At 41.6% G+C, this 25,958-nt stretch overlaps 1 protein-coding gene across 1 annotated transcript in view; it reads right to left on the bottom strand.

The window, feature by feature from the left end:
* Positions 1 to 25,081, bottom strand: part of LOC108556451 (nesprin-1) — a 50,472-nt gene extending 25,391 nt beyond the window's left edge. Inside the window, exons 1-18 of the mRNA XM_017912584.1 lie at positions 25,023 to 25,081; positions 23,341 to 23,436; positions 23,096 to 23,272; positions 22,559 to 22,713; positions 21,036 to 21,921; positions 20,775 to 20,976; positions 18,916 to 20,708; positions 12,177 to 18,750; positions 11,271 to 12,119; positions 10,606 to 11,216; positions 10,419 to 10,493; positions 9,984 to 10,234; positions 9,655 to 9,924; positions 9,148 to 9,589; positions 7,972 to 9,090; positions 6,537 to 7,911; positions 543 to 3,544; positions 301 to 483 (exon numbers count right to left, since the gene is read on the bottom strand). Of these exons, the coding sequence (XP_017768073.1) occupies positions 301 to 483; positions 543 to 3,544; positions 6,537 to 7,911; positions 7,972 to 9,090; positions 9,148 to 9,589; positions 9,655 to 9,924; positions 9,984 to 10,234; positions 10,419 to 10,493; positions 10,606 to 11,216; positions 11,271 to 12,119; positions 12,177 to 18,750; positions 18,916 to 20,708; positions 20,775 to 20,976; positions 21,036 to 21,921; positions 22,559 to 22,713; positions 23,096 to 23,272; positions 23,341 to 23,436; positions 25,023 to 25,070 (18,108 nt within the window). The 5' untranslated portion in view covers positions 25,071 to 25,081. The remainder of the gene's footprint in view (positions 1 to 300; positions 484 to 542; positions 3,545 to 6,536; positions 7,912 to 7,971; positions 9,091 to 9,147; positions 9,590 to 9,654; positions 9,925 to 9,983; positions 10,235 to 10,418; positions 10,494 to 10,605; positions 11,217 to 11,270; positions 12,120 to 12,176; positions 18,751 to 18,915; positions 20,709 to 20,774; positions 20,977 to 21,035; positions 21,922 to 22,558; positions 22,714 to 23,095; positions 23,273 to 23,340; positions 23,437 to 25,022) is intronic.
* Between the last annotated feature and the right edge of the window lie 877 nt (positions 25,082 to 25,958).

Raw genomic sequence — 25,958 nt, 5'->3', positions numbered from 1 at the left:
TTTGCTTGTGCAATTTTGATATAAAACCATGCGCTTCAAGTTGCTGCAGGAGTAACTTCAATCTACTTTCAGAATCATCTGAATCTGAAGACTCTACTTGCTTCTGTTATTGAAAGCAAAACAAAATAAACAATATAATCAACAAAAAAATACACACACTCACTAAGCATTATAACTAATAATGTAATATTAACTAACATGCACGCAGCTAATTAAAATATTATTATATTTCAGCTAATATTTTACTATCCAATAAATTAGGATGATCGCATCGTTATCAAATATTGGAATAAAACATACCTGATCGATAAGGTCTTCCAGTTTAGCTCTGACCTCCAATTCTCTTTGAGGAATTGGTGCTGGTCCATCATCCCTAAAACTACCTGGAGTTCCAGGTCTGCTGATAGACGCGGTGGCTGCTTCGCAAGCTTGAACAGCTAAAGCCAAACGCGACTTCTCAGCTTGCAATTTGTTGTGCATATTCTGCAAATACATCAAAACGATTAAATCTAATAATCTAAAGTTTATTACCATTAATCTACCTTAGCAGATTCTAGGAGAGTCTTAGCTTCCGCTGCGTTCTCCGTGGGTTTGTCGAACTCTTTCTCGATGATTGGTTCGTACACTTCGAGGTTCTTCATGATACTCTCCAAAGTTTCTTCGTACTCGTTAAATTTGGCCAAGGTCTCGAGTAATCTCTTGTTGATCTGCAAGGCAGTATTCAGGAGCGAATCGTAGCTAGCTTGGACGTTGGTCAATTGTTGGTGGATGGTATTTTTGATAGCGGGAGCGGATGCAACGTATCTATCGATCTGGGCCTGACCCTTCGCCTTGACATCGTTCAAGGTGCTCTGGTAGTTCTTAATATCATTCACGAGAATATCGTGCTGCTTGATCTGCTCCTCAGTTTGCTCCCTGTTGGTGATGTAAAGCGAGTTGTGTGACATCAAATGGAAGGAGACCTGCAGAATCCATTTTTCTGTATCCTGCAAGCTTTGGTGATAAATATTGTATTCCTGCATCTCGTTCTCCAGCTCCTGCTTCCTCCTCTCACAATCTTCCAAGATTTTGGCGTGTCTCAATTGGAACTTCTTGACGTCCTCTTGCACCTTGGGTTTGTTAGCCCATTTGGATAAATCGACGGATTCGGATTGAAGCCTGTCCAGGTCGGATTGTTTGTTGACAATTTCCGTGTGCATATTCTTGTATCTCTCATGAAGAGTTTTCATTTCGCTCAATTCGCCCCTAGTTGGTGGTTTGTCCTTCAGACTGACCTCCATCTCGATCAACCAAGCGTCGAAACGTTTAATCGATTCGTTGTAATCTTCCCATCTGGTGAGTGAAGCCTTCACCTGAGCTTGAATAGTGGTAACATTCATGGAGAGTTGATCCCAGCTATTCCTTAAAGTGGTCATATCGTCCCTCAAAGCATCCTGTTTATCAGCAGGTGTAGTATCAATTGCTTTAGCGAAAGCATCCTGCAAGGCTGTGACCAAAACCTGTCCTTCCGGAATAGAGATAGCAACTTGCTTGATCTTGTTCATATTCTCGTTTAAGGTCTCCTCGTCACCGACGCCTATGCAATTTTGGATGACGGCGTGCACATCGAACAGCCACTGCTCCAATTCCTTTTTGGCGTTCAGGAATTCAGTGTGATCGGAAAGGTTCTTCTCCACTTTGGAAACCAAGCCTTGAGCACTCGTTAAAAGACTGGTGTAAGCACCTTGAAGTTGCACGGTCTGATCCCGGACCCAGCTGGAAGCACTCTGCTCCATCAGACATTCGCAGTAATCGTTCAACTGCTCCATGTCCAGTTTACCTGCAACGATCTTCTCCAGCAACTCCTTGCATTTCTTCAGATCCTCAGGGGTCTTCTTGTCAGCTTCGATCTCTTTATCAACCAGCGCTTGGTTCTCCTCAATCCATATTTTCATTGTGTTGTAGAAATCGGTGTACTCTTTCCAGGCTTCGATGCATTTATTCAAGCATCTTCCAGTTTCCTTGCATATGTATTGAAGAGCTTCCCATTCATTGTTTAATTGCTCGATTTCCAATTTGATATTGTCCTTGCCTTCATTTCCAGTAGTCTTCATGACCGAAATGCTCAATTCGATGGTCTTGTGAACCAAATCATCGCATTCGGGAATCGATTCTATAATTTTGGCTATTTTGCTTTCCTTTTCTTTGATCTTGTCGAGCTCTTCGTGCAAATCGGAGCACTGTTGAGCTTCGATTCTGGTCTTTCTGATCCATTCGTAAGCGTCTTGATAAGATTGCTTGTATTTCTCGTGTTCTTTCACTTGATCCTCCAAGTTGGAGATGGTGGTTGATACTAAAGTTTTCAAGTCTTCGTATTTTTTGAAAGAAACATCGTATTCGGTAGTTTTCAACATAGTGTGTTCGGCTAATTTTGATTTCAGTTTATCGACCAACTCGGAGTGAGTGCCAATCTCCTTCTGGATGTTCTTAAACTTCTCTAGATGAGCTTTCTTCTCGCTGAGGTCGTTCAGGAACTCGTCTTCGGCCTGCGTTTGGGTTTCGATCTCCACAAGCCAATCGATGAGAATCTTGTGGGCTTTGGCAATGTCTTCCAGTTGTGTGGCGCGATTTTGTAAACGATTGCGGGCTTCGTTCACGTCCACCAGCAGTTTTTCCATATCCTGCTTAAGAGTTTCAGTGTCCTCTTGGATCTTAACCGCTCCACTTTGCTCTGTATTCATGATGACGCGTTCCTTGAGTTCCAAAATGTAACGGAGTTTGTTCTGGCCCTGTTCCAGCATAGTGCGGATTCCTTTAACGATCTGCAACTTGTTGTTGACCTCGTTGAGACTATTGGGGATTTCGAAACATTCGTTAAGCTTATCTCTGGTCCTGAACACCCAATCCTGGCATTCTTGGTAGAGCGTGCTGTGTTGTTGATGCTCTTGATAGTGCAATTCTAAACGACGCATCACTTCTTTAGCTAATGATAGTAAAGCGTTGTATTTGGTGGACATTTGGGTGACGGCGTTGCTGATCCTTGTGTCTGCGCAAGTTTCCAAAAGAACTTGGGCTCTCATGTTGAGCCTGTCCAATTCCTTTTGCCAGTCGAACAAAGTCTGCAACTGCACTTGGAACTGTTCCAGTACCATGCGCTTCTCTTCCAGACTATCCTGCAATTTATTGTAAGATTGCACCAACTCTTCAGTCTGCGCAATCCATTCCATAGCGTCTTGATAGTGTTCTTCGTATTCCGTCCATTTGACAATACCGACTTCAAGAAGATTCTTACTCTTGGTCGTGCATTCCACGTAACTATCGTAATCATCTTGAAGGAGACCAATCTCTTCTTCAATGATTTCCTTATCCTTCTCTTCGGCGCATTGAAGAGCGGTTTCTCCTTGCTCCAAAGCAAACTCCAACTTCTTTTGACCAGCCGGCAATTCATTGAGAAGGATCTTCAGTTGAGAAAGCTTAGAAGCCAAACTCTCTTTGTCACCTGTCGGTTCTGAACATTTACTTAAGCGCTCCTTTGACACTCTGATCCATTGCACGAAATCGTTTGCTGCAAAATTAAAAATAAAATGACAATGTCAACTTCATTTTACACAGTATGGAATTTTGTATATTTTTAGTAACACTAGTTGTAGTTTCGTTAGAAGCGCAGAACCGTGGGAGGAATCAAGATTTCTTCAAAATTCGCAGCGATGGAATCGCGGCCAGCTCGAATCTCTACAAGAAGAAGCAGAAGCCGAATCGGGAGGAGGTCGTTTTGGTGCCGCATCGACTAAGGGAAGTTAAATTTGAAAACGAAGCCGAACACCGCAATTTAAATAACTTCAAGAAACGCTTCAAGACTAGCGCCGAGTCCGATTTTACTTTTTACAGTCCAAGATTGTACACGGATATTCCTCAGCATTATTACATCAAGTATCTGAAGGATGAAGCGTACAATCCACCGATTAATTATAACGAGATATCCAGCGATTCCGATATACTCAATAAATTTAATATGCTAAGGCAGAAGCAGAGTCTGATGAAAAAGATCACCACGCAAGAACCGATTGTTGAGGTGAACAAAGTCAATCCGGAGGTCGGGCAGGAATATCATCCTAAGATACACACGTTCCTTCCAACTCAGCGGCAGATCAAGATTATCACGACCAATTTGGATGGGGAAGATAGTAATTACGTACCAATACACAGAAACACCAAGAAGTTTTTGAAAAGAGTTAACGAAATTCCGGTTGATTTGGAAGAAGATGCTCAGTTTTATCCGCAGATGAAGTTGCGCAAGAACTCGAATCCGGTGAAATTTGATAGCATTTACAATAAGGCAGGTAAATCTGATACGCCGATGCGAATGCCAACTTCAGTTATCTTCCAAATGAATAAGGCTGAACATGCTGATATTGAGAAGGAGCCAAGGCAGAGCGAATCTGGTACGTCGATGCAGTTGCCGACTTCAGTTATCTTCGAAATGAATAATGCTGAACACGTTGATCTCGAGAAGGAGCCTAGGCAGAGCGAATCTGATATGCCGATGCAAATACCGACTGCGGTCGTCTTGCAAATGAACAAGGCTGAAGATGCTGATCTTGAGAAGGAACCAAGGCAGAGCGATAAGATCATGAAATATCCGCCGAAAGTCATCGATACGGACATAGATGATATTTACATGATCAACAAGGCGGACACCGGCGATTTGATAACGAAAACTCCGCAGCAAAATCAAATGCCTGAAGTTCTTAACAGCGGTAAGAAACTATCACTGTTAGATCTGAAGATGTTTGAAAATCGACTAGGTTTGGATGGGACGCGCAAGGGAATGGATAATCCCCAGGATCATATGTCTTCGAGCGATTTCATTTACAATAACCAGGAGACACAACCGGTTGGTGTTAAAACGTACTTGGATGATCAGCAGAAGCAATACCATGGTAGGAATCTGAATGAGGTGGCAATGTTGGAACGCCCACAGCAGCAATCAATTGATGTGAAAAATTCTGGTGACCAGAGGTCTTCGCAACATGCAAGCGGTAATGTATGCAAACAGTGTGAGGACCTCGCTGGGCGATTCAAGTAGATTTTTTAAATTTCCAGAAGTATCAGACGTCAACAGCAACGCCGAATATCGAGGATTGCTCTATATGCGAGGTAACAACGGACATTAGTTCATTCAGTTCGACCGACGGCTTCAGGATTGCAGAGCAGGCGGCCGATCGTGCGTTGAAGAACCAACAGCTCCAAGAATCTGCAGCTCTTGAAGCAGCCATTGAAGTGAAACAGCAATTAGCCAGCAAAGCGGAGCATGCCTCGGATGCTGCGCTCGACTCCATCTCCGATAAGCAAATGATCGTCAATCTAATGGAGGAGCTCCAATCCAATCTTAAAGTGGTGCGCAGAGCCATCTGCAACCTAAGTACCCAAAACACCGACGGTTTAAAGAACATCGAGTTGGCCCACGAGCATATGGCCTTGACCCAGCAGACCCTCCAAAATACCAGGAAACTGATCAAAGAATTGGACGGCATACAAGATTCCATCAGGAAATTGAAGACCGACGCTGAGTGCTCAATGGAAACGAACAAGATGAAAATAGCGGCGCTCAACAAGAAAATCATGGAGGAAAAGACTGAGATACTTGAGCTTGAGCGAAAGTTGGAGGCTGCGAACGAGTGCAAGAAAAAAAAGAAGAAAAAAAAGTTTCGACTGTTCGCATGGAAAAAGGACACCTGCTGAAATACTCTGACAGTTAAAAATGTCAAGAAAATCACGTTATGTCAAATATTGGTCAAATTGCTGTTATTATCGCATGGTTAGTTGCATCCGCAAACTGCGACATCTCGTTCAAGCCAGTTTTTGATCCGTTGAAGAAGAAAATCGAAATCGTGCCATCGTACAATATCACACTTGAGAACAACTTCAATCAGGATAACATCGATCCGGCGATAAGCGCGGTCATAAGGGCCGAGGAAATTGCAGGTCAACAGAAGATTGCCGGACAGAAGGCTTCGGCTAAGGCGAAATCTGAAATGGCCGAGGAGGCAGCTCTGTACGCGCAACGTGCCAGTCGTGTGCTGCCGGTCAAAGAAGAAGTGGTGAATCTGATTGAGGAACGAATCGATCGTAATCAGCAGTTTCAAGAAATGCTTGTGAAGAAGATGGACGACAGGAGCTTCTGGATTAAACATATGCGAGAGGTAGAGTTCCATAACGACGAGTTGATCAGGAGTTTGCAGGAGCTCATTGATCGCACGAAGCGCCTCATGAAGGACGTAGCGCTCGGGGAGGAGATGTTGGAGCGATTGAAGTGTCATTTAAAATACGTCTGCAGATTGAAGCATAACATAGCCGGGCGCTTGGAGAAGGCTAAGAAGTCGTTGAAAGAGTTCAAAATGATAACAGCTAAAATCGCGCTGCTTGCTGCATCTTTGGCAATTGACGTCGAAGAGGATCGGATTCCCACGGACTGTTCCGTCTAACTTAGCTTTATCATATAAGTCTTATGTTAAGTGAAAATAAATGTATACATAATGAAATGAAAAGACACTCACCGGCATCGACGAACGCTTGATGCTGTTCCACAGTCTCCTTCTGCTTCTCGTACAACTCCTTAGCTTGTTTAGAAAGAGATTGGTACTTGGTAGATATCTCCGATGCGGGGGCTCCCTGCATCAAATCCTCAGCCTTTGACGTTACTGATTGAATCATAGGTTCGAACGACACTATATCTTGAACGATGCTGTTAGTTTCTCGTAGAGTTGCCTTCCTTTCGCCGATTGGCAAAGAGCTCAGACCGCTTTGACCCTTCTTAGCAACAACCTTTTGCTCGGTGACCTGCTGCAACTTGGCCTCGCGATCCGTAATCCATTGTTGCAATTGCGAATACGAAGAATCGTAATCGGCCCATTGCAGTAAGCTAGTTTCCAGATGAACCTTAGCCGTGGACATCTTCTTGACCAATTTCTCCCAGTCGGCTTGAAGTTCCTTGATCTCACCATTGATTCTTTCGCGTCCATCAGATCGAGTATTCCTTAGCACCTTTTCACCGCTATTGATTGTCGTGTGCACCAGGTTTTGACCTTCCTCGCGTTTCTGCAGAAGCTTCTGAATTTCTTCCAAACGCAATTGAAGCACCTCCTTGCTCGAGTTCGAAGAAGATTCAGAGCAGTTCCTGATCAATTCTCTTGCCTTCTCGATCCAGTCTCTGCTCTTTTCCAAATTATCGTTGTACTGTTTATGCTGTTCGTGATTAGTTTCCACTTTCTTGAGCACATCCTTTGCCAAGTTCAACTCGACTTGGTAACGCGAGTTCAAACTTTGCAGTTGATTGTTTACGTAAATATCGAGTGGAGAATTCAGCAGTTTCTTTGAGGATTCGTTGAATTTCTCAATATCTTTCTTGCCCTCATCCAACTTTTTGAGGATATCTTTAACATCTTGCACTTGCTTCGCCTTCTCTTCTAAATTGGAGGATAAGGCGATCTTTTGGTTCTTGGTCAAAATGGCAATCTGTTGAAGCCAATCGGAGAGTCTCTCATATTCATCCTTGTAATCGCGCCAATGCAACAGCACTACTTCCAATTTGTTACGTTGTTCGCGCAAATCTTTGAACAACCTCTCGAAGCATTCGCGAAGAGCTCTGTTATCGTTGTTAATGCTTTCTTGTCCTTGTTTGTTGGTACTTGGTAAAATGACTTGTGCTGTATGCTCCAAATTATCCAGAAGCACTTCACCTTGGGCTTGCTTATTAAGCAAAGCATCTAAAGGTCCGGCGAAAGTTTCCACAGATAGTTTATCACCAATTGGTTTCTGCTTGATCTGCGGTACCTTCTCTTGGGCTCTTGTTAACCATCTTTGGAACTCATCATAAGCTTCCTTGTAAGTTTTATGATCTCTGAACTGATGTTCCCTTTCATATAATAATTTCTGCAAAGTAAAGAAAATGTAATTTATAAATTAATTAATATAGAATATAATAAGACGTACAATGATTTTGCTTGCGAGGTCATCGAATTTATCCAAGATTTCTTTAGCTTCGACGGCGGATTGACCTTGCTGTTTGCTGGCCAGCATCTCGCCAATCTTGATCTTCAAATTGTCGACTTCGATCTTATCGCATCTGACTTTCTCCTCGACGTTTTGGATTCTGTCCAACTGTGCCTTCTTCTCGGGAATGGAGGATTGGAATTCAATCAGCTCATCATATTGTGTTTGCATCCATTCGATGGTCTTATTGAGTCCTTTCGATTGTTCCAGTAGTCCGGCCCATTTAGTGAGGGCGTCATCGAGGATGGCCTTAGTTTCAATCATCTTCGAAGCCAAGAATGACCACTGATCCGACAGATTTGCTAACGTGTTGTTCACGTCTGCGTGACCTTCGGGGGCGGTATTTGCTAGAACGGTTTGCGCGGATTCCACCAGATTCTGGATCTTTCCAAAACCTTCTTCCTTGAATACGATCAGATCCTGCAGAATGGCCATCTTCTTTTCAAGGTCCTTCTGCGAAGCGGTGCTGACGTCCGAGCAATAATTCAGTTTCTTCTTGGTGTCGTCCAGCCAGTGTTCGCATTGCTGAACCTTATTGTTAAAGTCTTGATGGCTGTTAACGTACTGCTGCCAACGGGATGTCAAATCTTTGACTTTGTGGCAGACCTGTTGGTATTTGACGCCCAACTCTGAGATTTGGGAATTCCTATTTCCAAGTCCTTTGTTCAATTGCTGAGCCTTTTCCGTAACAGAATCAATTTCCAGCTCTTTAGCCCTGACCTCACCTTGGAGCCCTTTGAGAATCTCCAATTGAGCTTGCTTCTCGTTCGCGGTGGCCTTAAGATCTACGGAATGCAAGGTAGTATCGGTATCCCGAATCCACGTCATAACCTTTTCTTTGAGAGCTTCAAACTCAGACCAATGTTGGAGTTTGGTTTCCAGAGTTTCGATAAGCGTTGAAATCTTCGAGATGAGAGCAGCCCATTCTTGTTGGCATGTATCGATTTCGCTCCTCACGGCTGGTTGTCCATGGTCAACTGTACCAGGGATAACCTTATCACCTAAAGCGCGCATATTGGCAATCCTGGATTCTTCCTCTTGAATAGTCGATTGGAGATTCTGAAGAACAATTTTAATATAATAATGTTTTCTTTTGTCACATTCGAATGGTGTTACCTTTAAACGTTCCAAATTGGAAATGAGAACGATCCTCTCCAAATCTACGTCGCCCCATTGTGAAACGAACTCTGATGTGTTTTCCATCCATTCGTGGATGTCCTGCAAGGTCTTGTTGAAGTGTTGGTGATCGTTGACGATCACCTCGTACCTTTCTACGAAGTTCTGCGCTCTCTTCAAGATCTTCGCGTGTTGATTGGTAATGCTGACCAATTGGTTGTTGATTTTCTCATTGACTTCAGGCAGACTTTCCACCCTCTCACGCAGATCGATTATATCTTCCTGGTGCGTGGTAGCGTCATGCAACAAAGTCCTGTAAATTTGCAGCTGAGCCCGTTTTTCGTCGAGCGTTGCTTTCAATTCAAGTTCTTGAGGTAGCTGGTTTCCTGCTTGCTTCAACCATTTCTTGATGTTATCCGCACATTCTTCAAAACCACTCCATCTATGGAACCAAAAGCAATTAAGTCCAATAAAGATCAAATAATTAATTTTAAACGAAAAACACACCTGCTTAGTTTAGCTTTGATTTCGCGATCGGTGCTGTTAATACCATCGTAAAGCGCCTCCAAGGCCTGTTGCAACTCTTGCAGCTGATTGCTGATCACGTCGCGGCCCTCTGAAGCCGTACTCTTGTACAGTTTTTCACCTAATTCAATGGTGTTGTTCAGTAAAGAGTTGGCACTGTTCTGTTGCGAAATTAACTCGTCAAGAACTTTGATTTGCTCGGCGAGAATCTTACGACCTCCAGTTTTGATATTCTCCTGACAAATGTCGTACCTAAAACCAACAATATTGCATGAATCTGATTCTAATTATAATTAATAATTAATACATACCTAGCTTGTGCAGCGGCAATCCAATCGGAACATTGCCTGTATTTCTCGTTGAAGAGCTTGTGATCTGCGACAGCTTGTTCGCATTTCTTGACGATCTCTCTTGCGGTATTCTGGATCGACTGGAATCTGGATGTTACCTGCTGCACGTTCACAGATATCCTGGTGTCTCCGCTGCTGTGGACAAGCTCTGTAGATTCGTCTGCCAACTTATCAAAATCTGCCTCGTTCTGTCTCAGGCTCAGTATCAAGGCCTAAAGAGTATCAATAATGTTAGAAAATCGTAGAAAAATGAAGAGAAATTGTAACATTTAACAAGAGGTTTTAGGTAAATACGAAATAATAATAAGAGAGAGATATAGAACAGAGTAAAGAGGCCACCACCTAAATAGTACATGCAGGAGATATGAAACGGTTACGACATCGAGAATATCTTACTTGTTCCAGATGATCTGACAAATTCACGAAGTTCTTCACCTCCTGGTTGCGAGATTCAGTCGCTTTAGATAACTCCTGTGGATTTGTTAGTTTTTGAAAAAAAAAGAATTCAAAGCATTATAAATTAAGCTATTTTTGTCTCCAATAATTATGTGAAATAAACGTAAATCACTGAACACTATTTTACCTGGTATCTATCGAGTTGTTCTTGTTTCTCCTCCAAAGTGTTCCTGAAACCGTATGTCTTCAGGATCATCTCCGCATCAGCCAACCAAGCCACCAATCTATCTAGAGTTGACTCGTAGTCGTTCCACTGCTTAAGACGATCCTCGATGTTAGCAATGACTTCGTTCAAGGAGGTTCCGAACTTCTCCAGATCGAACTTCAAGTTCTCGTAGTCCTTCTTCATCGAGTCCTGAGCACGTACCGGTAGAATACTGATTCTGTTCTTGATCTGGTCCTCGAGTTCCTTGAGCTTGATCTTGCCGTCCTGTAGGTTGTCCTGGATCTGCATTACCTTGCTCAAACGTTCCTCCAACATCTGTTTGTTTCCGCCGTAATCAGAATAGCTGGTAAGCTTATCCCACAATTGCTTCTGGTAGTCTTGATGTGCCTTGTGGGCATCGTAGAATTGCTGGTAAACCTCTAAGCAATCCTCCAATTGTTTGATGATCGTTTGGGCATTTTTGTGAAGGTTATGGTAACGCTCGTTGATGGATTTGACGTTATCCTCGACTTCGGCGATCTTCTCTTTGTTATTCGATAACTGGATCAACGTTTGAGCTTTCTCGGTAATACCTAATGGATATTGTGAAAGGTACAATGAACACTTAGAAAATAAACAGCACTTACCTTCTATTATTCTCTTGTGAGTTATGATTTCCTGTAAAGTAGTCTTGTGCTTAAGGAGCTTGGCTCTAACTTCTTGCACGGTCGTCCATGAGGTCGGATCGGTTTGAACAACCTTCTCCATGGAATCCAACCAAGTGAGAACTTGTTGTAGCATGTCTTTATATGAATTTATCTGCAACGATTGGGATTCGACAAGATGCTGTTGCTGTTTGATGCCTTCATCTAGTTTGTCCCATCTGCTTCTGATATCCCTTAGTTCGGTTCTGATGATTTCCCTACCTTGAGCTGCGGTATCTGGGAACAATCTTTCACCCATAATAGTCAGACTGTTGACTTTATGCTCTCCGTTATCTTTCTCTGTGAGCAACACTTGCAATCTGTTGGTGGTGGCTCCAATGTTATCAGCCAATTCTGCATGTTGAAGAGTAGCCAAGTGCTCTTCCAGAGGTGTCAACCAGGTTGAAACTTCCTCCAATTTGTCTTGGTACTTGTGGTGATCATCGACCAAACTTTGCCATCTATTCATGACATCTTTGCTGAGCGTGTGCAGAGTTTGATAACGTGTGGTTATGTTAGAGATAAGCGGTTTGATGCGCTGGGAACCACTTGACTGAACCAGGGTGTGACTCTTATCGATGAAGGCATCAATTTCCTTCTCTTTAGCAGCAACAGAATCCCTCTCAATGCTGATGTTCTTCAACTTGGCTTCCTTCTCAGAAAGAGTAGTTTGCAATGGTTGATCCCTAAACTTGACTTCTGTAGTCTTGAACCAGTTATTCAAATCCTCCAAACCATTCTCGAATTCCTTCCATTGGGTCAGGCTATTCTCCTGCTTTTCCATGACCTTGTCTATGAATCAAATTAGAAATTTACCAATAATCAATAATAATTTCATTCAAAACTTACCAATATCTTCCAAGTATTGTTTAAGTACCTTCCTCAGGTTTTCGATATCTTCTTGACAGATTTCAATACCCTTTGGTGCAGTACTGGATACCATGCCTTCTAACTGTTGGGAAATAGCATCCAACTTCTTGTTGCCTTCGCTTTCGTTGTCTTTAAGAGATTTAATGGTGGAAAGACGAGCCAGAATATCGCTCTTCTCTCCAGATAAGTCTTCAAGCTCGTGGAGCTTCTCATTTTCACTTGCAATCCATTCCTTGAAAGCGCTAATGCTTGAATTGAATTGGTTGTGCTTATCGACGCAATCCTCAAGATTGTTCAAAAGATCTTGCGATTTATCGACAATGCTTTGGAACAATTGCTTAATAGATTGTAAATAAATGTTCAGTGATTTGTCTTGCGTCTGATCGACCAATTGTTGAGCCTTGTCACAAACGGATTCCACCAGTTGTTGATGCGACATAATCTCTTGGTGCATAATCTTGTGGTTCTGCAGTTGGGCTCTTTTCTCTTGCAGAGTAGTCTTGAGTTCTGTATGCTGTTGCATTGCCCTTTCGACGTCCTTCAACCATTTAGTGAGTTGTTCTTGCGTTGCAGTGAAATCGGCGAATTGCATCAAGCATTGCTCCAGCTTGTTCAGAGCCGTTTGAACGTCATCTCCAAATCCATCCCAGATGGTTCTCATATTCCTCAACTGTTGCCTGATTATTTCTCGGCCATCAGGAGATGTGTGCGAATATAATTTCTCACCTCGATCGGAAAGGTCGTCGAAAATACCAATTTTCTGGTTCTTTTCCTCAAGAATTTCCTTGATCTTTTGCTGCCTATCTTGAAGCACGACCAGATCACCTACGATGTGACTCATATCTTGCAGTTCAGTTTCCTTTTCTGACAGCCACTTGAGGAATTGTGCATAATCCTCGTTGAACGATTTATGTTCTTTATGGAATCCATCATAACGATTGATTCCATCCTTGACGGAATTCTTCACAGTATGGTAACGAGAAATCAACTGCGAGACCTTATTGGATAATTCAGTGTCGATTTCAAAGCTTTGCGCAAGTTCGGACGCGTTATCAAAGTCGGCGTTCTTCGTTAGAATCTCTTCTTCAAGTTCTCTTAGTTTGGTGAGGTGTGCGTATTTGGTTTCCTCTGTGCTTCTCAGGCTCTGATCCTTGACCTGGATTTCCTTCTGCTTCAGCCAAATTTCCAGATCGTCGACTATAGCCTCGAACTGCGAATATTTGCTGTAGATGTCGTTCAGCTTTACCTTAGCGTCGGAACACATGCTCAAGAATTTCTGCCAGTTGCTGGCCTGTTCCTCGAAGCCGTTGATGAGTGGCGGATGTCCGGGTGGGGATGTCTGTTTGATCACTGTTTCCAAATGCTTCTTGCACGAAGAGATGATTTTATCGCCTTCGTCCTTTTGGCTCAGTAAATTCTCGACGATGGTTAGACGAGCGTCTGCGGATTCCGAAGAAGTCTCATCGACTAAAAGGGCAGCTTCGGATGTTAAGGCACTCAACCAGTCTCTGCATTTTTCCAATACTTGGTTATAGGCCTCGTGATTCGTCACATAATTCTCGGCTAATTTTACACGTCCGTTTACATCATCCGAAAGCTTATTGTAGTTGTTCAGATTCTCATCTAATTTTGAGTCTGCTTCCGAATCAGATAAATCCTTAATTTTATCTTTCAGTTGCTGCAGCAGATTCTTGTGCAAATTAACGTCATGCAACATGCTGCGATACTTGTGTAAAGTATCTTTCTTTTCAGGTAAAGTAGCATCCAATTCCATGCTATCACTCAGTTTGGCACTGCACTCATCAATCCACAGCTTCACCTGTGCAAGGCTATCGTCAAATGAATGCCTCTGCATCAGAATGCTCTCGACTTGCTTGTAGATAGTGTTAACCTGGTCGATTAAAGCTTCCGATTTGTCACGAAGATTTCTTAATTCAGTACGAATGGTGTCACGATTCTCAGGTGTAATTCCAGAGAACAGAGCCTCGCCATACTCGACGGCAGTGTTCAACAAGGCCTGTCCACGTTCTCTTTCAACAGCGAACTTCTTCAGCTCCTCTAAAGTTCCTTTGTTAGGTTTAGATCCACTCGCAGTAAACTTCTTGAACGAATTCACCTTGGTTTCAGCTTCCACTAACCAATTTTCAACTTCCTTGATGCTATCACCGTACATCTTCTTATAATCGTTCAACTCGCGCAATTTGTCTAAGTAGTTACTCAAGAATTTAGTCACAGCTTGGTATCTGGTATTCAGGTGATGCACGTACTGTTTAATGCGAGATTCGGAGACTTCCTTCAACATCGCTTCGCCCAAAGTTGTGAGCTCCTCCAATTCAGCACCGTGCTCAGAGGTTGTCTTCTGCAGCGCCTGAATCTCCTTGATTTTATCATCCACCTTACTCATATCAACTTGAGGAGTGCTCTCAGCCCGCACCTTGTTCTCAATATTCTTGAGCCAATTCGACACTGATTCACTTAATTTATCGTACTTCTGGTGCAAACTTATGTTGCGCTCCAAAAGTTCCTTTGTCCTATTATAATTGTCCTCCAAATCCTGCAAATCTTTCAGGAGATTCTCCTTCTCGGCGTGGAGCGCCTTTATACTTTCAGGTGTTTCTACGCTCTCCAAGATCTTCAAGGAACTTTCCAACTCATCTTTACGCACAGAACAATCGTTCAAAGCGTCCTTGATCGGAATCAGAGCATTTAATTTCAACTCCAAATTGTATCTATCGTTAGCAGGTTCTGGTTTGCACCATTGCACTTTTTCCTTGTGGGATTGGATCAAGCGCTGCAAAGCTCCGTATTTGTCGCTGTGGTATTTCTTCAAGAATACCAACAATGAATTTTCGATTTTAATTGTATGTTGCAATACGACATCGAATCGTTTCTTAAGATTTTGCTGTTCTTTAGGTAAGGTGCCTTCTGCAATACTTGGGTACGTGGCTTTCATATCCTGAATTTTCGTTCCAATTTGGATGATCTCCGGTTCGCAATTCTGCAGCTCTGTTTTGAGCTTCTGCAATTTGATCAACCTCTCCAAAACTTTGGAATTATCTCCGGAAAGATCATCGCATTTAATGATGTCCTCGCGGATCGTCGAAATCTTGTTCGTGACTTCTTTCATGGAAGCGCGGATAGAGTTCTCCTTTTCGCCGAATTTCGAGATAACGCTTTCCAATTTGTCGGCGTTCTTCTTGACCTCAGCGAACTGATCTTCGAGAAGCTGCATCAGTGTGTCCAGATTGGAGATATCCTTCGAGTCTGATAATTGGATCAGCTGCTTATATTTAGTTGGGATGTTCTGCTTCAGAGAGAGATACTGAGGCAACTCCTCCTTATATTTCATTAACTTAGATTGACCAGCCTCCAGTTCGTTGGGTTTTTCGATGGCTGTGGCCAAATTGTTGTTTTGCTCGTTGAGCCATTGGTATAGTTTGTTCTTCGTGTCTTGGATATGCTTCCAGATGACGGCCTGAGATTCGGTGGTCTGCACCAATTTCAGAACGTTGTCGTGGACTCTCGACCAACGAGTGTGTGTTTCTTGCAATTCGTTGCGAATGGCCGGAGCCATTCCATCGATACCAACGGATTTTTTGATGATGGATTCTCCTTTGCTATCCATCTTGTCCAAAATTGACTTAGTCTTCTTTAGAGAGTCGAGAGTTTTCTTGGCTTTCTCCGCGTTGAGATTCGCGTCAATCAGATCGGCCGGAGTACGAATACTGTTGCAGACTTCTTCAATTTTACCAATTTCACTTTCGATTTTATCCTTGGCCTCCTGGAATTCGTTCCATGCGAAGAGGATGTCGGAGTATTTCATCTTTTGGTCGCGCATCGTTCCGTGCAATTTGTCCCAACTGCTCTCGATGGTTGAGAGAATGTTCTGGATTATGGTTACGTTCTGGGTGTCTTGCTTCATGAGTAGTTGTCCCTCTTTACGCAACTCTTCGCGCGCTTTGGACGCTTGTGATTGCGATTCTATAAGAGCGTTGATCTTATCAACTGCCGCTTGAAGATCGGTTGGTTTCTTTATATCTGAATCGATGGTTACTATGGTTTGTTCGATAGCTTCCAAATTATTGTTAACTTGCTTCTGGAGGTCATCGAACTTGTTCCAGTGCTTCTTTAGCTCACTGAGGCTGATAAGCTTTTCTCCTAATTGCGTCTTGAAGTTGATTACTTTAACTTCGATTTCCCTGACCAATTTCTCTGCGGTCGTTGGATTACCTGTACCATCGAGGATGGTGATCGTTGGGGAAGAGTCTATGGAAGTAGCAGTTTGTTTCCAGGTAATCAGTTTCGTGATAATCGTCTCGATGTCGGTAGAAATGATCTTCAACTCTTCGGGATGAGACTTTTGGCTTTCGATTTGGTATTTGATGTGACTGAGTTGCTGGTTGGTCTCGTTGCACCATCTGAGGAGTTCGGCCCATTTCTCGAGTTCGGCCTTCTTGTTCTTCAAGTTATTCTCAATCTTGATGTAGTTTTCAACCAGCTTTGAGTATTCCTCTCGCAGTAAATCGCTTTCTTGTGGTTGTGTCTTTGAAGTGATGCTTTCAATTTCTTCGTAAATCGCGCTGAACGTCGGTTTCTTATCGGAGTAATCTTGGAGCAGAGAATGAATGGTGATCAAAGTAGAATCAACTTTATCTGCTTTGACCTCATCAATTTGGGCGATATTTCCATTCAGTTTATCGACCCAAGAGGTAAATTCTTCAAGTTTGGTCTGGAACTCGTGACGAGATAGGATAGCGTCCGAGACATCATTGATCTTCGCCCTGACACTATCACCAAGTTGATTGATGTTGGCTTTCAAATCGTGAACGCGATTCTTCACCAAAACTGCACCCTCTGGGCTAAGTCCATGCGCAACTGAATCTGAGTGTTGGGTGAGCGAAATCAGCTTCGCCTGTTGCTCAGATATCTCATTGTTGAACGCCTTTAGTTTGGACAACTCCTGCTCCAATTTATCGACATCGGGTGTATTTAAGTTGATAACCTTGGTCTTCAAAGACTTTTGACCTTCAATAGCCCAGCTCTCCAATTTCTTGGCATTGACATCAAAATCATTCCAATTGTTGATGAGTTTATCAAGTTTCGTTGCTGCTTGACTAGTAGCACCTTGGATTATGGTGAATCTAGACTTCATAGCATCAATTTCATCAGATGCGTTAGTTTTCGTCTTAATTTGTTCGCAAATCGAAGATATTCCTTGTAATCTACCAGCATTGCTACCGCATTCCGTTGCAAATTGTTGGTTCTCTTTCTGCATGCGGATGGCCTCTTCAATTGTTGCTGGTTTTGGTGTACCCATATTAATTTTGATCTCAGCCTTCTCAACCCACGGCCTGATTTCGTTCAGGTTGCTCTGGTACTGCTGCCAGGTGGCTAAATCTTTACTCACCAAAGCTGCTTGACTTTCTACATTGCCTTTAATAGCTACAACCTTCTCCTGTAATGCAACCATATCGGCCTTCATCTTGAGGGCTTCCTCGTTCTCTTTGTTATCGGGCAGCCATTCCCTGGCCTCGCTTCCCAACGAATCTAATAGTTTTATCTTATGGATGATTTCTTTCTGCAACAACTCAGTTTTTGCAACGCGATCTTCTGGAGCGATGTTGTCTTCGTGGGCAGCGCTCAACAGTTGAGGAGCGCTTTGCACAGTCCAGTGCTGTAACTCAGATATGCTCTTTTGGAAGGAGTTCCATTTATCGTTAAAGTCTTCCAAGTAGATAACGCGACTTTGGACTTGTTCCAACGTGGTTTGTAGACGTCTTTCGATAGTTGTGACTTCTTGCTGAAGCTCAAACTTCTTATCAGCGGGTGCAATTTCTGCTAATTTGCTGCATAGATCGCGCAGACGTCTCAGTAACTCTTCGGTCATCTCTCTCAAGTGAATGGCCATCTCCTGTTTGGCTTGCAATTCTGAAGCTAAGTTGCTCGAGTTGTATTGTCCAGGGGCTAGGCGCTTCAAGTCCAAATCAGCCTTGGCCAACAGCTCCAAGATTTCGGTTTTTTGATGGGAATAGTTCGACCATAAGGTTTGAGTGCTCTTCAACTTCCTTAAACTATTCGCTGTTTCATCAAAGGCTTCCGTCCATCCAATTTCCAAAGTCTTAACTTCGTCTTTAACGAACGCTGGAGCGTTGGTATCGCTCGACAATTCCTTGCCTCTTTGCAGCATGCACATGATGTTTGGACGCTGCAAATCTAATTGGCTTATGGCAGTTTCCTGTTGTCTGATTAGTTGAGTGATGGTTTCGAGACTTTCAGGTGGTGGTTGCTCGATGGATTGCTCTTTGACGCGTTTGAGAAGGATGCAAACTTCGCGCACCTCGCGGCGGTAAGTGTAGCACTTCGAGAGCACATCCGTCTTGACCATGGTGATTTCCAAGGTCGGAATTAAGTTCTTATAGCGAGTGATCAGATGTTCAAGTTTCTTCTGCTCAAGCATCGCTTGGCTTTCGGGGCAGTGTGAAGTGAGTGCATCTAGCGTTTGCACCAACCACTTCATATCTTCACGTTTGGCATCGGCGTCTTTGCAAATATTCTATAAAAATAACACATACATATTAACAACTATATCAACATAAATACAAGGACTAAATTAAAACTAGCTGATAGTTACCATAAGCCTTTTTAACTGATTGCAATTAAATAATTACAGGATATTAATACATCTATTTTTACATTTGTTAAAAGTTTGATATCTTACCTGGAAGACGGCTTTCTCTCGTTCGAACTCCTCCATGTTATTGACATCGTTTAGAATGTTTTTCAATGTGGCATCGACCTGATCCATCCAGGTTACCATAGCGTTGAATTTCTCGTAGTATTTGTTCCATTTTTCTGGGACTTGGTCCAATTGATCTTTAAGACTTTCAACTTTAACGTTGACGGTCTTCCAGCTTTGCTCTGCCCTCGAGTAAGCCTCCAAAAGAGTCTGATCTTCGGGTCTGTACTGAGCGAAAGTGGTTGAGATTTTCTTGAGATTCTCCAAGCATCTGCGGGCTTCCAATAACACACCTTCAGGATAAAAGAAATCCTTGTTTCTACCGATAATAGTATCCACGTTCTCTTGCTTATTGAACGCTTGCTGCTCGAAGCTGATCTCCTCTTCGATTTTCTTGATGTAATAGATAAAGGATGATTCGTCCAGGCGAAATTCGAGTCGCATAAGATGAAGTGGCGCGAAAGAAAGAACTTCTTTCCATTTGGATTGTAATTTTTCCACCGAGTGGATGATAGGTTTGTGTTGTTCATTGGGAAGACTATTGCAGAGATCTTGGGCGCTCTGCACAAGATCGTGAATCCAGCGTTCGTTTACACGCTCGAAGAAGTTCTTGTGCATCTCGACTGCTTGCTTGGAGTCGATGTGTCTTTCGGAAATGAGCTGCTCCGCTTTGTTTAGCCAGTCAGATATAACCCGCTCGCTAGAGCTGAAGTTAAACCAACAACGCAAAGCCTCTTGCAGCTTTTGTTCCCAGATGGATGCGTTCTTCGTGACGTACTCAAAACGGTCATTTAGTTGCTCCATCTTCGAGTTTGTCTCAACAACGTCTAAACTAGCACTCTGATCTACAGATTTAACGATGTTCCTGAGAACTTTGTTCTTGCTATCGAGCATTGATTTGTAGTAGAAGGTGCGAGTAAAGAATTGCTTGTGTTTCTCTAGTTGCTTGTTAAGGTTCTCCTTATCTCCAACCAAATTGAGCTTTCGCAAATGCTCTTCGGCTTCGTCGAGCCATTGATTAATCTCCTTTTGGCCAGCCTCCAACGATTGTTGCTGCACCAAAAGTTGATTGAAAAGGTGCAGCTGCATTGGGATCAATGCGCGCACTTTCACCAGAGCCTCTTTCTCGTGCTTCAGTGTAGTCATCATAGTGTCAACTTCGTCGCGTCCCAAATCTTGGATAAGCATTTGGAACGTTTTGCTGATGTTTTTAAAGAGCGTTTCTACGCCTTCAACTTCGCTTTGCAGCTTCTGCAATTCGTTTAGATGTTCTTGGATGCGATTCGTCGATCCCAATTCTTGGTTTGCCAACGTCTTTTCGGCCTTCCTCAGCCATGTGGATAACATTTCAACTCCGGCTCTGAAATCTTTGCGGTTTCTCAGGATATCACCTGCATGACTGTACTTGTTCACGTGTGGATACAATTTCTCCCATCTTTCGGTCATGTTGCTATAGTGGTCCCTCAATTGCATGGCGATTTTATCTTCGCATGTGGCTATCAGGAAGCTCACGGTGTCACCTAGCAATTGGTACTTGTCTCTCCAAACGCTGATGTCCTGGAAGAACTCCATGCGTTCTTCTTCGGGAAGCTTTAGAGCTGGTTCAGCTTTATTGAGCCATTCGTCGAATTCCACTGAAAGGGAATCCCAGCGTCTCCAGTAGGCTACTACTTCTTCAAGCATGCTTTGCACGCAGCGCAGCTCCATGGAAACGTTCTTCCATCTATCTCCAATATCTCGGATGAACTTGTCGATTTCGATCGATTCTTTCTTGTCTGTAATGAAAAGAAAACTCATTGAAGAGACCATGAGACGCATGATTTAGTATAAATATTAATTACCGATATTTCCGTCCCGCTTGTATTCCTCAATGACAGCTTGCATATCGATGAACGCTTTGTTGAATTCCTGGAAAATGTGGTTTTTGGAAACGAAGTTTCTGTACTGTTCGAGCAGCTGGACGACCTTCTCCAAACGACCGTACTTGGCGGTCCACGCCCTCAGCTTGGTTTCTGTCAGTTGCAAAAATGCAATAAGGCAACACTGAAATCACAAGAGAAATAGTTTAGATTACGATTTTTTTTCTTTGTATTGATTTATACTTTATGTTCGAGGAACTTGAGTCTGACTCTGCGCTGAGCAGCTTTCGGTCCAATATCGTTAAGTCTCTGAGCCATGGTATTTAGCTGAGAGGAAGGCACTTCACGGGCCAAAGGCCCCTCGCAAGCCTGCGAGAATTTGGCTTGAATTGTGGGAAGGTCAACAAAGAAGGCTTTATGCTCCTCCAGTTTCCTGCTGATAATTGACGCCGTCTCTTCGTTCATCGTGGTCGGTATATCGTCGTTGTAGATTAATTTCTCCGCCTTTGCGAGCCACTCGCCTACAACCCTGAAGTCACCAGGAAGACGCGAGTCGAGCAGCCAGAGCCAGTAGCGCATCTGCTGCTCCAGTAAATTCCAGAGTCTGGATACGTCGCTCCAGGATTCTTTCGTGATCGAAATCATGCTCTGAGATTCGATCATAGTCCTCAATCGGTCGAAGACCAACTGCTTCTCATCGACGTCCCCTCTGAACGCCAGATACTCGTTGTAGTCGAGGGGAAGGGAGTTCGTCTGCTGAAGATGTTCCAAGTATTGGGTCTTCTTCATGAGCCATGCGTGCAGCTCGTTGTATTCTTCCTGGATGGCGGCAATGGCATCCGGTCCGGTGCTCTTTGGCTCCGGATACTTGTGCAAGAATTGCGCCACGTAAGTCATGATGGATCTTTCGTCTGGTTTTGGTACGTCCACGTCTTCTGGATCTAATAGTCTTGAGATTCCTAGCTCGTTCTCGGCAACATCGAACGCCGTCTCCAATCGGGTTCTGTTTGTTTCCTTCTTCAGTTCGGCTAAGTTGATCAAGTTTGCTTTGATTGCGTCGATGATAGCTAAGAAGGCCACACCATCGCGCCAACTCGCTCCAAAGTCTTTAACTTGTATTCCTGAATCACTGCAAATTTAAACAATATTTTATTTCTACATATTCATACAAGTCTTAACTCATCATTGATTTATAAAATGACAATTTTTATTTTTATTTCAGAATTGAAATAAATCAAGATACTTTCATAAACAATTGCATTGTATTTGATAGTACAATTGGATAAAGTGAAAATGCAGACTACAAAATAAAAATGAAACGTAAGGTAGATTAAACAAGAGGTGATCACTCTTAGGAGTAAGTGAATGGAAGAACTGAAAGTGGATGAGAGAGAACACGCCGAGGTTTTATATAAAATCGATATTGATTTCGTCGGAATGGAAGATTCCCAGGACCATTGAATTAATGAGTCGGAATCAAATTATCACCGAGAAGAAATACATTTGCAGCTAAGAAATTGCAGAAGGTGAGGTTCTCTTTGATTTATTTAAAACACTTCGTAATTGTTTGTAATTGGATTTCTTTGATTAAATAAAGTATTCCAATTTTGTATTTGTAAAGTTAGCGGTTCTCAATCTAATTTGTAGGGTCTAATTTTAAATTGTATCAAGACGTCAAAAGAAATATAAACATTTGGGTCGCAGCAAAAATCATGAAAAACGCTGTTTTTATACTATTTTGATAAATATTAGTTTTTTTTTCTTACCTTGGTAGGGCATTGGCTACCCAGTGTAAGAGTGTTTTCCTTGCTCCCTGTTTCCATTTATCCTTTGTGGCTGATGAGGAGGTACCAGCACTCTCCAAACTGCTGGTACTTCCGTACTTGGCCAGATACTCCAAAGCTCTGCTGTTCTCTTCGATCTAAACATCATAAAAACATACACAGACGTTAGACAAATTATCGATTTTCTTCGATCATCTGGCGGATGAACGAGACGTACATTGATATGGTTCATGTGCCGAAAGCGAGTTTGAACGATTAGTACAAAAGCGAAATGAGTTTTATTAGTAGACTTACCACGATCCACCTAACATTCCTTCGACGTAGCTTAAAATAAACAATAGACATACAGCAAAATTGGTGTGCAGTTTTAGGTGAAGCGATTTAGTAAGTAATATAAGTAAGTTATGTAGGTAAAGTAAGTAAAGTAAAAAAAAATCATAATGACTACGGTTATGGCAAAGTTAGTGCTTCTATTAGGTCTGATGATTCGGCGAGATTTTAAAGAGGAGTATGTTTTACCTGGAAGTAGAGGATGATGGTCCAGATGAGGCCCAACACGACCGGTGGTCTCCCATCCACCAAATCGCTGGCATTGATGTTGACTAGTTTGATACGTTTCCCTGCGAGGAACTGCAGGGCTGTATTGGCGTTGCTAAGGAAGTGCGGTCTGCGGAGCACTCTGCCTCTCTCCACGGGCTACAATACACAACAAACAAAGAGATGAAGGAAGTGAGACTTGATTTAGATTCGTGGTTGGATCTTACCAGTTTTTCTCCGGACAACACCTCGAGCAGTGCGAGAAGCTTCGTTCCGTCTTTCAGATCTTCAATCAAGTCGTCTACCCTAAGCGGTGGAACTCGCTGCGAAAGGAATAACACGAGTATTAGACTACGAATGTTTGTGTGCTCGAGTACGTGATGATCGACAAGATTTCGTGCCAAGCACCGTCATTCATTTAAACCTAAAGAGCGCTGCTTTACTGTTAATCGACAATTACCTATAATTACCAAAGTTATTCTATCATAAACGTAATCAATAGAGATGTCTTCATTAGAACTTATAGATTTTATTTCAAATAACTACTTAATTGAAACCAAATAATCTAAATACGTCAATTTTAATACTTTACGAAATATTAACCTTCCTAAATTTATTTGTTTTCTTTTGTTAGATTAACCTTTATTATTACATACTTTATAGTGACGTAATAACATCACCAACCTCCATTTTAAACTTTACAACTTAGGTAATCCTCATGCTTACTATACTAGTGTTTTAACAACTGACGTAAATCCCAGTTAGCTCATTTAGCTTGAAATATGGCAAAAAGTTTTATTAGAGTTATAAATGTGAGATTTACATATGAATTCTTAGGAACCACAAAAAGTAATTAATAATTACCTCATAGTTATATAAAAAAGAAATAGCCACGACTTTCTATTATTTTCAGTTCGAGACTAATAAATTCATAGTCTACACTGCAAAGCACCCTCCAAATTAAATATGCACCCTCGAAATCCGCAACCGAAGGTCCTTTCTGACTTAATTTCTTCATATTCATACTTGAATAAAATTGATACCCAAATTAACGCTTTCTGTATTCTAACTAACAGTAATTACGAATATAAATATATATTGAACGGTCAGAAATTCCCAAATTTCTAGAGCCAAGTTATAATTACAAGTATTAAATTAACTTATAAATGAAACAAATCAATTTTATGTTAACAATTTGAACAATCTCCGCATAATTTAGCGTTATTTACTTGTTTTCATGCGATTTATCGACGATCTATTGATTTTAATAATAACATTTTATCGCAATAACACGTTGTCGAGGCGTCAAATATTTCATAATTTGATGTGTACACTCTTGTCAAATAAAAATTGACGTAACGTCAACAAAATAAAAAATGATGATAAAAACAAAATAGTAACGTTACTTTTATGACAACCAATAAATAATTTATTTAACGAAAATAAGTTTCATTTTACGACTTTCTACAGTCGTAAAATAGGATTTAGATTTTTTGATTATTTTTTAATAATCAATAAATCTAAATATATTTTATTTATTGAACGATTATTGAAATAAATACTTTAGTTCACTATTACAGTACATCAATTCATTAAATTTGAAAAACGAGTAAAATATTTAATTATCGCTGCGTACGTGGCATTTAATCAGCATGCAAATCGATATTAACGACTGCAAATTAAATAATGTGTTCGTTCCATTTGCGCGAATCGTTATAATACATTCGCAATAAAAACACGGTTTTCCTATATATATTAATTCTTTTTCTCTGTCATTACTTTTCCCGTTCCGAAGGTTTAAAAATAGGTATGAGCTAAGTGGGAATTGAAACTAAACTGCAATTTATCACAGAATTAGGTTGCGGCGTGTCAACCTAGATGCGGATAAAAATAATGAATTGCCACTCACCTTGGATAAGTACGAATTGATCCAGTTCACGAAAGTCTTCTTCTGCATTCGCTCCTGTTTGTCTGCAAGCAAAAAAAACAAATGAAATAAAATATGCATACACGATCAGAAAAATAAGAAAGAAAAAACACACACATAAATCGATATTTTGTTATCCGGAAATGACGTGACTAGAAGCAATATAATGGACAAAAATGGGAAGACGAATCGCGACATCTCTTAAAGTTAAATAATTCTAATGACAATCGATAAACTGTATCTTCATTTTTCTCTATTTTTTTTTGGTGAAAAGTCAATCTTGGTGTTTGCAGATCCCAGGGGAAATCTGGGTCTGCAAAGTAAAAGCCAAATAAATAATGAAAATAGTGCGGAGAGAAAATCAATGTAGATTGTATCGATTTTTAATGCATGCAGACACGAGACGTGGAGACTTCTCGAAAGGGGGGAAAAAGTGACTCACTGACCGCAATACAGCGAGCCACACACACCCTTAACGAGTGCCTCTCCCTGTAACCTGAATATCGCTGAAAAAAAAATATACGTCGTGGAAACCCCTGAAGCGACATTCTTTCAGCGATTAAATTCAACTGGTGTGTTATTTTATTATGTTTGCATCGATGATTTCAATACTCTTTGAGGAAGAATTAAGGAGTTAATTAATAGCATTATCCTTGATTTCTATTGTTTTACTCGCTGTTTGACAGAACACTAAAAAATAAAATTGTAAAATTTATTTCAAAAGTTTTTCAATTAAAAAATCGTAAAATTGTAATAACTCGATCACCAATAAACATTACATAACAGAAATTATATCAAAATATGCGTAATATAGATATAAAGTATCGCTAATCGCTAATTCTCAGTAAATATTTATAATTACTTCACAATATTTATATCAAAAATTGAAATAACACAAAATTCTTTTTAAAATTTGAC

The sequence above is a fragment of the Nicrophorus vespilloides genome, unplaced genomic scaffold (assembly GCF_001412225.1).
Source record: "Nicrophorus vespilloides isolate i.1.1-1 unplaced genomic scaffold, Nicve_v1.0, whole genome shotgun sequence".
Lineage (NCBI taxonomy): Eukaryota > Metazoa > Arthropoda > Insecta > Coleoptera > Silphidae > Nicrophorus > Nicrophorus vespilloides.
The sequence above is the reverse complement of the archived record's forward strand: the minus strand, read 5'-3'. Positions and strand labels throughout refer to the sequence as shown.